General features: G+C 47.5%; 1 protein-coding gene and 1 long non-coding RNA gene across 5 annotated transcripts in view; one reads left to right on the plus strand and one right to left on the minus strand.

Annotated features, from left to right (window-relative positions):
* The window catches only part of TNS1 (tensin 1), a 564,007-nt gene that overhangs the window by 530,284 nt on the left and 21,314 nt on the right, over positions 1–12,409 (minus strand). Inside the window, exon 1 of one of the 4 annotated variants that reach the window (XM_083153688.1) lies at positions 4,583–4,702. The exons of the other annotated variants lie outside the window; for them this stretch is intronic. Within the exon in view, the coding sequence (XP_083009814.1) occupies positions 4,583–4,669 (87 nt within the window). The 5' untranslated portion in view covers positions 4,670–4,702. Of the gene's footprint in view, positions 1–4,582; positions 4,703–12,409 lie in introns of those variants that run through there. 4 annotated transcript variants of the gene reach the window in all.
* Positions 4,603–12,409, plus strand: part of LOC146020502 (uncharacterized) — an 8,944-nt gene continuing 1,137 nt past the window's right edge. The window contains exon 1 of the long non-coding RNA XR_014450800.1: positions 4,603–4,915. This is a non-coding gene — a long non-coding RNA (uncharacterized LOC146020502). The remainder of the gene's footprint in view (positions 4,916–12,409) is intronic.

Below are 12,409 nucleotides of genomic sequence, written 5' to 3' on the forward strand. Positions count from 1 at the left end.
AGTGGTCAACGGCTCCCCAACTGTCCCCAACACCCAACATGTGGGACACTGCAGCCCGCAGGTGGTTCACTGTCCCGCTGAAATCTGGACGGTTAGGATATATAATGTACCATACTTGCCAACTTTTATATTTGCCTCTCTTGGAGAAGCCCAAAGAGGCCAGCCGAATCTCCTGGTCGGGGGGCGGGAACAAGGTGGCTGACTCAAAGTCCTGCCCCCAATCCACGAAAACACAGCGATTTGCGGGTCCGTGAGTAGGGGGCGGGGCTAAAAATGACGTAAAATGACGCTATTTGCGTCATTTTATCCCTGCCCCTCTCTGCGGACCCGCATTTGCGGTAAATGCCGGTAATATGATCAGCGGGGAAGGGGGTGCAGGGGCACTGGCCAGCAAGCGGGAGACTTTCCCACCTTAAAGTGATAAAATAGAGAGTGATAAACAACCAGCCAATCGGCTCCTGCCTGACATTTTTCAAACACAGTCTGCGGCATGGCAGGTTGGAGCTGATTGGCTAGCTGTTTATCACTCTCCATTTTATCACTTTTGAAGCTTAGTAAATCAGGCCCTCCGTGACTGTGTATAGAGGCTACTCTGCTGTATGCTGCGCTGTACTCTGCTGTTCTGGCTGTGCTGTATAAGTGACTGTGGATAGAGGCCACCCTGCTGTTTGCTGCGCTGTACTCTGCTGTTCTGGCTGTGCTGTATAAGTGACTGTGGATAGAGGCCACCCTGCTGTATGGATAGAGTACCCTTCACCAGCGCTTCAATATCAATAGAAATTATTATTAAAAAATTATACTTCCCCTTTCCTTTTTCCCAATTCGAAGGGGGTGGGGGGGAGGGGGCAGGTTATCCTCAATAATCAGAGGTGGTTAAATCCATATGCGGAGAAAGAACATCATCATAGTGAAATACAGTTTAATGATACATACAATCCAAAGTACATCAAAATATTTTTAAAAGCAGGCAAAAAGAGGGGGGATTTTATAATAATTTCCCCACATATACTTTCACATAAAAAGGCAATCTGAGCACACAAAACATAAAGTGTCTCTGATGGTGGAAATGGGTAGCCAGAAAACTTTTACCATTGGTGTTGGAACTGAGTCGCGAGAAACAGTTCAAATAGGGATTGTTTATCAGAGCAGCAGCCCGGGCAGCTTGTATCTGGAAGCAATCCTGGTAATGTGATCGGCCAAACGTCTCCTCCACCAGGGGCACGCCAACGCGTTTCAACCAGCGAAGTGGTCTTTTTCAAGGCTCCTGAATGATCTGTGTGCTGTTTTGGTCCGGTATAAATACGCTGTGTCCTTCATACTTCCGCTTTAAACCGGAAGTTTTGCGGTTGTCATGGTTACTGTGTTACGGCGAAAGAAGCTCCCCGCAATGTCCGTCTCAAAAGGCAGTTGTTCAATAGTTCCGTAGGACGACAGCAGCGCTGTAGGTCCCGGTTGGACCACCGGTAACCTTAGGCGCTTGCGCCTCCTACTTCCGGAGGCCACCCTGCTGTATGCTGCGCTGTACACTGCTGTTCTGTATAAGTGACTGTGGATAGAGGCCACCCTGCTGTATGCTGCGCTGTAGTCTGCTGTTCTGGCTGTGCTGGATAAGTGACTGTGTATAGAGGCCACCGTGCTGTATGCTGCGCTGTACTCTGCTGTTCTGGCTGTGCTGGATAAGTGACTGTGAATAGAGGCCACCCTGCTGTATGCTGCGCTGTACCCTGCTGTTCTGGCTGTGCTGTATAAGTGACTGTTTATAGAGGCCACCCTGCTGTATTCTGCGCTGTACACTGCTGTTCTGTATAAGTGACTGTGGATAGAGGCCACCCTGCTGTATGCTGCGCTGTAGACTGCTGTTCTGGCTGTGCTGGATAAGTGACTGTGTATAGAGGCCACCGTGCTGTATGCTGCGCTGTACTCTGCTGTTCTGGCTGTGCTGTATAAGTGACTGTGTATAGAGGCCACCCTGCTGTATTCTGCGCTGTACTCTGCTGTTCTGGCTGTGCTGGATAAGTGATTGTGTATAGAGGCCACCGTGCTGTATGCTGCGCTGTACTCTGCTGTTCTGGCTGTGCTGGATAAGTGACTGTGAATAGAGGCCACCCTGCTGTATGCTGCGCTGTACCCTGCTGTTCTGGCTGTGCTGTATAAGTGACTGTTTATAGAGGCCACCCTGCTGTATGCTGCGCTGTACTCTGCTGTTCTGGCTGTGCTGTATAAGTGACTGTGTATAGAGGCCACCCTGCTGTATGCTGCGCTGTACTCTGCTGTTCTGGCTGTGCTGGATAAGTGATTGTGTATAGAGGCCACCGTGCTGTATGCTGCGCTGTACTCTGCTGTTCTGGCTGTGCTGGATAAGTGACTGTGAATAGAGGCCACCCTGCTGTATGCTGCGCTGTACCCTGCTGTTTTGGCTGTGCTGTATAAGTGGCTGTGTATAGAGGCCACCCTGCTGTATGCTGCGCTGTACTCTGCTGTTCTGGCTGTGCTGTATAAGTGACTGTGTATAGAGGCCACCCTGCTGTATGCTGCGATATACGCTGCCGTTCTGGCTGTGCTGTATAAGTGACTGTGAATAGAGGCCACCCTGCTGTATGCTGCGCTGTACCCTGCTGTTCTGGCAGTGCTGTATAAGTGACTGTGAATAGAGGCCACCATGCTGTATCATGCACTGTACTCTGCTGTTCTGGCTGTGCTGTATAAGTGACTGTGTACAGAGGCCACCCTGCTGTATCCTGTGCTGTACTCTGCTATTCTGGCTGTGCTGGATAAGTGATTGGGTACTTATGTAGTATCTGGGCTGCCGATTTTGTGATTGTATGCCTTACCTTAAGGCATACAATCAGATGCGATGCGATGCGATTCGATTTTGCATAGGATTCAATGTTAAGAAGGTCCTGTTCATTTCCCCACTATCCAAGTGGGCATAGAGTTGATTTTATATAGTGTGGCGAGCGCAGCGAGCCACCGAGCCCGAAGCGCGGCGAGCGAAGCGAGCCCCGCGAGGGGACGCATATTTCTTAAAAAGTATTCTGTGTCCCCTCGCGGGGCTCGCTACGCTCGCCACGCTTCGGGCGCGGTGGCTCGCTACGCTCGCCACAGGTTTATATCCAACTCCATGCCCACTTGGATAGTGGGGAAAGGAAAAGGACCCCTTTTTCCCATTGAATTCTATGTTAAAATGGACTCAGACCATTTTAACATTGAATCCTATGGAAAAATCTTGACCATCGCATACGATTTGGTCGCATGCGATGCGATGCGATCCGATTTCTAAATCGGACGCCCAGATACTACATAAGTACCAGTGATTGTGTATAGAGGCCACCGTGCTGTATGCTGCGCTGCTATATACAGTATATTCTCACACACAATCAAGTTTGCTGCTTAAGAGGTAATTGATTGACAAACAGACTGGGAATCACATTAAAAAGGAAAGTGTGCCCTCTTGTGGTAAATAATTTAATGGGGTAAGGTAAATCTGCCAAAGCCTCCTTTTCCACATTACTGGGGACAGTAAAGCCCTGTACACACTAGACAACTGGCTGCACCACCAATATAGTTAACAATATAGGTGGTGCGTGGGTGGATGATATACTGCATACACACAGTGACATCACTGGGATCCTGCTGAACATGCAGGTTGGCTACATAGCCAAAATTGACATGCATGTTCAGTGGAGGCTAGAAACTCTGCGTTTGTTGGGCGCAGCCATATAACGCAGGTGTGTCGACACCATTGTCGAGGTGGCTGCAAGATGTCACATGTAACCGATGCGACCTGAAAAATGCATTGCTGTGCCTGCCTTCACAGGCAGGCTGCGAAGGCAGGCAGTTACCCTTACTGCTGCAGCCGCAGTGATTTTGCTGATGCAACTGCAATATAATTGGGATCGCATTGCATGGAGAGACTTTACATGCCCTGTGCTGGGCAGTCCCCCAGCATCTGGGACATAGCAGTTCACTACAATTGGTGCGGAATTAGACCCATAGACATCTTGCCTTAGCGTTGTATTTTATTACACTTCTAGCTCCGGCCTCTTGGCAGTTTTCCTGTAAATTCAGTGGAGTTATTTTCCCTAAAATGGGCACAATCTGTCAGTGGACGAAAAGCACTTTCTCTATCACTAGTAACTAAGCATCTGCAGAAATAGGGAATCATGCAACATTTTCCATTATTTTACCTCAATGATGTATAATTATAGAGATATATAGGGGTAGATTTAATAAGCTTGGTGAAGTGATAAAGTGTCTTTATCACCGTCCAATCAGCTCCTACCTGTCATTTTTTAAACCAAGCCTGTAACTTCACAGTTAGGAGCGGATTGGCCGGTGATAAAAGCCAGACACTTTATCACTTCACCGAGATTAATAAATCTGTCCCATAGTTACATACATCCATACAGGGGCATCACCAAGGCTGTAACTGCCATACAGTAGGTGCTGGGCTGTGATTGGCCCCTTTCCTGTCAAAGTTACATATGGTACATTATAGTTTTCTTCAATGGGTGGTATGTACTGTAGTGCAGGATTGCCTCCCGCAATCAGCGGGAGGCTCCCGACTTTTACCAAAGCTTACCCGGTTTTTAGGGTCCCTGCTATGAAGTCCGTATTGCACATGCGTGTTTCCAGGAAAGATGAGGTGCGAGGCTTGCAGCTGATACATCACAGCCGGCCACCGCAGGGTTGTGTGGGTAGCGGTGAGGTCACTGTGTGTACTGAGAGGCTGCTTCCGGGTATTGTGAGGAGCCTTCTGCCAGGAGCTCGCTTTAGTGAGCCTGGCCCCGCCCACCACACTGTGGAGCGGCCCAGCCAGCCCTGCTCTTCCTGCTTGTTGAGGCTGCCTCCCTCCACCACCACACTCCCAGGCCTGCTACCTGCACTTCCCAGGAAGGATCATCAACAAAGATGGGTGAGTGCTGTATGAAGGCTGTGTGTAATGTGATAGAAGAGGGGAATGCAATCTATATTTTTTATAGTGCTGCTATAATGTGATATGTATACCAGGTGTAATAAGGGGGAGGGGGAGCTGTGTATAATGTAGGATGGTGCTATATATGTATACTGGGTGTAATATGGAGGGGCTGTGTATATTGTAGTATGTTGCTACAGTATGTATACTGGGTGGAATATGTGGAGGGGGGCTGTGTGCAGTTATAGTGGCCTCTGGTGCAATTTACTGTAATATAAGAAATGGTGGCTATGTATAATGTATATGGGGCTGTGTATACTGATGTGTAATATGGGGGGCTCTGGTGTGTAATATGGCGGGGGGCTGTGTATAATGTAATATGGGGCTGTGTGGGGAAGCTGTCATAATCCCAGCTCTGGAATCCTGACTGGCAGCCTGAACACCAGAGCCGGAATCCAGACACCAGCAAAGAAACCGGGCCGGAATATCAACATCCAGTATCCTGATAGTATGCTGTGGGTGATGTAGCATTAGGTCGGGGGGGGGGGGGGGGGGGGGTATATTCACTAGGTGTGACTTAGGGCAGTGGGGAAAGGTAAGGGTTAGGCTGGTGGCGGGTTTGGGTTAGGCTGGGGGAGGGGGGAGTGTTTGGGTTAAACTGCAGTAATGGAGAGTTAGGGAGAAAATGGTAAGTATACTTACCCAGCCTCTGTCAGTTTTCTGTTCAGCAGGATGCCGCTGTCAGTTTTCTGACCATCGGTATACCATCCGCTGGTCATGTATACTAGGTGTGATATGGGGAAAGGGGTCTGTGTCTGGTAATCAGGGTTTAAACCCTAATGAACCTGCTCCGGTGGCCTCATAGGCAAACTCTGACATGTAGCCAACAGCCCTCCCCCTGAGTGGCAATAAGAAGGTGGAGCTAGACACGCCCTTTGGATGGAGCTAGACACCCCGGCTCCCTGCACGCAGCACCTGGAATTTCCCTGAAACTGTTTTTCAAAAGTAAGTATAAAATGAATGGAATAGCATTTTAATGTTATGTAAAAAGAATTGGGATAATGTAACACAAATTGACACAAAATACTGTAATATGAACAGAGGACACTAATGTGGCATAATCTGAACTGCAGACACTGTATGTCATAATGAGAATTGGGAGTACTGTGTGGCATAATGTGTACTGGCAGCCCTAAAATGAAATACACTGTAGGGCCTGATTCTGATTCACTCGCAAAAGCAAATGATCTCTCTAATGGACAAAACTATGTGCACTGCAGATATCAGTTTGAAGTACAAACCCCACCCAAACCTAACTGTCTCTGCACATGTTACATCTGCACCCCCCCCCCCTTTGCAGTGCACATGGTTTTGTCCATTAGAGCGAGTGAACCAGAATCAGTCCCATAATGTGGATTAAGGCACTACTATGATACATAAACTAAACTAATGCACTTCTATGGGGCATACCGTGAACTAAGACACTACTATTGCTCAGAAAATGGGCATAACATTAACAACTGGCTGCAGAGACGTGTGACTCTAGAAGCATTGGGCCACTTCAAAATAGGGCCCACAAAGTTTTGGCTATACCCCTGAGTGTCATTTACCCCAATGACACCTGGTGTGTCGATAATCTATATATTTGAAAAGGAATGGTAGCTTCTGGAAGGGGCATGAATTCACATCCCAAATCCTATTTTTGTCACTTCGGGTGTCCCGCTGATACTGGATACCCCTGGTGAGGGTACTGTCTGCAGTACCGACTCCTACACTGTGACAGGAGTTTTAGGTATCCAGTAAGTAAAGTTGGGATACCACATAATGGCTCTTAGGTGTGGCATGACGGTCCTACAGTCAAGATTCTGGCGGTCAGTATACCGACATCTGAGTCCTGACCACCAGTACTCCGGACAGGGGGCGAGCGCAAAGAAGCCCCTTGCTGGCTCGCTCCACTCACCACACTGCAGGCTCAGTGACTCGCTGTGCTCACCACAGGTTCTATTCTCCCTCTATGGGGGTCGTGGACCCCGACTGTCAGGCATTTGAATAGTCGGTATTCTGATGTTGGTATACTGACCATCGGGATCCCGACTATTGGGCCGTCATCTGTCACCCATAGCTCTTATACGTATGCTAGCCATACACCAGGACAATATAACTTTGCAAACTTTGGGAGAGGAAACCAGCTCTAGAAATTCGGAGAGGGGTTCAGAGTGTCGCAAAAGGGGGCGGATCTGGGGGTGGGGCTTAGCAAAGGAGAATGTAAGTGGAGTCGTGGCCATAAAACCCATAATTGTGGGGCAACGCCCCCAATGTGCAATTTCAGTATTACAGGCATTGGGGGGCTGGGGGCCTTGATGGTGCAATTCATGTAATTTGGTCCCCAGACCACCCCCCACCCCCCGGCCATTTTGGAAGGGTATGCAGATATGCTTGTGCCGGATTTTACCTAGAGGGCTGCAGTTCTGTAGCAATAGGGTAAAATCTGCCACTGCTCAAGGTGCCCTAATGTTCCAGGTTTTAAAGATAATCATGCTTTGGCACAGTTGACTTAATTAGGACATCAGTCCATTTGATTTACATATCTGTGTTCAGCCATGAACCTAGATCATTAGGGTGCACAGAAGACCGAGTTTGGGAACCAACAACCTAACCCTTACAGTGGATTACAAGGAAGAGTTCTGTGACAGTGACTTGTGCTTGAAGTTAACTGTTGGGAGTAGTTATCCAATTTATCCGCCAGAGCAACAAGTCTAACACATTTACTGTCAGAGGAAACGTCACAGCATACAACAAATAATGCATTTTATGGACAGATAATTGATTTCCTCCTTTAAGAAGTATGGGGGAACTGCACCTGAGACATACTTAAAACGATGGGCAAAGTTAGCTATATACATTGGCAAGTGTACATGGGAATGAAACATCTATTGTTAACTACTCCTCCCATAACCTCAGACACTTGCCACCTCACTGGATGAACAATGCAACTATTGTCAGAGAACTAGTAATGGAGATATCACATGAGACGCACTAGGAGATTCCAGAATTACCCACTCTTGCAAGAAGAGACCTGCCTAAAGGACAAACCCCACAAATATAAACAGAAAGCTACAACTGCTTATTTAATAACATGGGGGGTTATTCTAGTTCATTCTTTCTGACAAAATCCTTCTTAGATGGACAAAACCATGTGCACTGCGGGTGGGGCAGATGTAACATGTGCAGAGAGAATTAGATTTGGGTGGGGTTTTTCTTCAAAGTGAGATCTATATTGCAGTGTAAAATCATGCAGTCAGTATTTTCCCTGCACAGGAAACAAAAAAACTCACCCAAATCTAATTCTCTCTGCACATGTTACATCTGCCCTCCTGCAGTGCACATGGTTTTGTCCATCTAAGAAGGATTTTGTCAGAAAGAATGAACTAGAATAAACCCCATGGTGCTATACCACAGGTGCTGTAAGTCAGGGCAAAAATGTATTAATTTTGTATTTGCTACCTTCTGGGATAACATGTATAGCTGTAACAAGAACATAATGGTGTCAGCGTGACCTAATACATAATGGAGGGACTTGTCACCTGTAGAATTTAGTAGCAACTCTATGATTGTTCTTCATTTACTGAGTTATTTATAGTTAATTTATTCTGAATCTAAAGGGAGTGGTGATATCGGAAGTGGATTATTTCCTCCCGGATGTAACGGGTCAGAATGACATCTGGTATAAAGACACCAGGATCTGGCTTGCACAGCATTTTGAGAGCTGTAATTCAGGCTGGAAATTTACTTATTGCTTAACTCTGGTTTCTCAGCACTTGAATGAATGAGACACATAAAGCCACTTCATCAAAAGAGATACAGGGTTAAGCCTCGTACACACCAAACGAATAGTTAACATATTGGCGGCAAACAATATAGTACGTTCACACTGAACAATATAATTTAAAGATATCAGTGATGTCACAGGGTCCCCCCCCCCCCAAAAGCAGGAGATCATGAACAGATACATTATTCAACATTGTTTTTGTTCTGCAGCGAAATGCCTTTTTATCACATTGATCATTTCAAAACATTTAAAACTTTAGGAGCCAAAGACCTTGATGCTTAAATGAGACAGCATGACATACAGTGACAGTCCGAGACCAAACATTCATTTCCTGCCTGTCTAATATTATTATCTTGATGTGAAGCATAACAACTAAACTTCAATGTATTGTGTACAAACTAGAAAAGGAAAACAAGAGTCATGTCCCCTGTTCAGATTCACATCTACAAGAAGGCAGCCTTGCTTATAGTACATGGCTGAAAACAAATCACCAAACAAAAATGCAAATAAGTGCATACCTCCCAACTGTCTGCTTTTCACAGGATCGTCCCTTTATTTGGGACATTCCCGTGTCCTGCCTAAGGCCAGCAGTGTCCCATGGCAGGTGGGGGGGGGGGGGGGGGGGCAGTTGGGAGTCCCCCCCCCCCCCTGTCACCATTGTGCGTAAGCGCACAGCGTCTATTCCTGTAGCCAGAGGCTGGGGGCATGGTCAACAGTAGCAAAATCAGGGCATGGCCTCGCAGTAGTTCCACTAGTATAGGCCACAACCCCCTTGCTGCTAGAACACCTCCCCCCCCCCCCCCCCCAAAAAAAAAAAATTAAAAAATATTTTTTAACATTCCGGGCATGCGCCTTCGGCGTGCATACTGTTCCACTTACAGGTTGTCTAATGTTGGGAGATATGCGGAAAAAAACACCTGTCATAGCTGTAATTGGCCAATCACCACTATTGACATCCTTAGCCAGGAAATAGAACTCTGGGCCTAAGGCTGCCGTCTACACATTGCATTTTGACAGGTCCCTTTTAAAGGGTCTTATTTGGCAGGAAGTTGGGCAGGGGACTTACCCATGGGAACGCCCAGCACTTCATGGGCGTTCCCATAGAAATCGCCCAGTGACTTGGGCAGCAGGGGCGGGTAGCTGACATCACCTGATGTCAGCTACCCGCCCATTTGCTTCAGAATGCCCATACACATCTAAGGTTGCTCTGATGAACCAGGGTCTGCGTCGTTGAACATGTACAGTATACTTACTGAACCCGGGTGTCTGGATCCACGGCCAGCCTGAGAAAGCTTGCACAGGCTGACTGGTACCTAAAAAACATTGAGAATGGTTGCAATGGTAATCCGAGGTCACATCCTAAGATGCAGCACTGTGATCCTGGAAAGGCATGCAGAAAGCATTGATCTCCTACACAGAATTGCACAGACGCTTCCTGGAGGCTGTGCAATTCTCTACAAGCATTAATTAGACCCTCTGTTTCTGTGCCATCTGTTTTGTTCCTTTTTATTGAATATCTAAAGATCAGTCATCTCCTAGCCTGGTGGTTGATTGTAGTCCACTAAGGCTTTAATGGCCATGCCCCCAGTCCCTCTCTCACAGTCAGAAGATGCTATGCATATTCCCTGAACAGTGGGTGATGGGGGGCCTCCCAAATGCCCCCCCCCCCCCCCCCCCACGTGATGGTCCTATGAAAAATGGGATAGATGGAAGATATGAAATGCTTCATTTCAACTTCCCACAGATCGTTAATTATTCCCATAAATTACATGGTGGACTAAAACATTTAGTAAGATTAATTAATTAAAAAATTGCTGCCTATTTCCTTTTTTCCTCATGCCTCAGTGATATCATTAATTACTCATGTAAGTGAATGGATTGATAAGAAATTTTGAAGATTTGCTACACCCAAAGACTGCCTCCAATGTCTGTAAGCGATAATTTGTAGCTATTAAAATGCTTTTTTTATTTATTTATTTTTATTACAAAACATATGGAACTTCAAACATAAGAACTGGGCAAGTAGTAGGCCAGCAATGTATAAAAAACTCATGGTTAGTATGGTGACTGTGTTATTCCAAAATCTATGCACAGCGTATATTATAAATGCATGTGGGCGTCTGTCCATCATCACCCTCTCATCTCCTTATTCCAGGTAGCAACTTTACTAATATGAGGAATATGATTTCCCTAGGGCACTGTGATACACATAACAGACAAGTGACTGAGCCTATGTCTTGCATTGTGAATGAGACCACAACACGCAGGTCTATGTAACTACATCTGCTCAGATTATCACATGCACCCAGAGGCGTAGGGAGGGCGGAGCCACCGGAGCTCATGCTCCGGGCGCTGATTGGTCAACTGGCGCCGCCGGCCCGCCCCCCCCCCCCCCCCCCCTCTCCGCAAATGATCCTGCATCGTACTATAATTACAGGGCATCAGTGGCATCACAATGTGGATGCGGGGGGTGCGGCAATTAGCCGCACTCACACCGCACCCCCACCTCCGGCTGCTGCGTGGACTCGCCCCCCACCCCCCGCTGGCCAGGCTCAAGCAATCACCGCCGCCGCCAATGAAAGCCTGGCTTGCCTCCCCGCACGCACCTGTCACTCACTCTGTGCAGGAGGCGCAGGAAATATGCAGCGCCTGCGGGTGGACGTCATCACGTCTCTGGGGCCGGAACTCTGGAGCAGTGGTGTAAGATTGTTTGGCAGAGACCCCGTGGAGGAGCCACCACCAGCAGGGGTCTGCAGGGAGCACCAAAAACTCCAGACACTGCTGCCTCATGAGTGAGGCTGGACTGCTGTGCCTGGGTCCCGTTACTGCTGCCCGCCAGCAGTGTTACACGGCGCACCCGCCTAACTGCCCGCCCTGCACTTGATGACATGTACTACACCGTCTACATGTACAGTGAGTGACAGTCAGCCTCCAGCTGTGTTACCTGTCCTGGCCTGCGTTTGAATATGACTTATGCGCGCCGCGTACAGTGTGGCTCCGCCCACCTGTACTGAACAATAGCGTCTGAGTCTCCTTGACGAGCTGCGGTATGTGAAAGTGCAAAGGTTAGAAGTCCCCCTTACACGGAGAGCAGTGGCAGCATCCTAATTCTGATCCTAATGGTGAGTTGCAACTCATCATATGCAGAGAGTGCATTTTAAGCTAATTAATGATGTTAATAAACTTGGGGTTTGGGGGATTCGTGGGCCTAGGGGAGGGTGGGAAGTGAATCTCTCTGGCTTTCCATTACAGTGTCTTATATAGCGCAGCAGATTCCGTTACAGCGTCTTATATAGCGCAGCAGATACCGTTATAGTGTCTTATATAGCGCAGCAGATTTCGTTACCGTGTCTTATATAGCGCAGCAGATTCCATTAGTGTCTTATATAGCGCAGCAGATTCCGTTACAGCGTCTTATATAGCGCAGCAGATACTGTTATAGTGTCTTATATAGCGCAGCAGATTTCGTTACCGTGTCTTATATAGCGCAGCAGATTACGTTACAGTGTCTTATATAGCGCAGCAGATTCCGTTACAGTGTCTTAAATAGCGCAGCAGATTCCATTACAGTGTCTTATATAGCGCAGCAGATTCTGTTATAGTGTCTATATAGCGCAGCAGGATTTCGTTACAGCGTCTTATATAGCGCAGCAGATTCCGTTACA

The sequence above is a fragment of the Crinia signifera genome, chromosome 7 (genome assembly GCF_055691185.1).
Source record: "Crinia signifera chromosome 7, ASM5569118v1, whole genome shotgun sequence".
Lineage (NCBI taxonomy): Eukaryota > Metazoa > Chordata > Amphibia > Anura > Myobatrachidae > Crinia > Crinia signifera.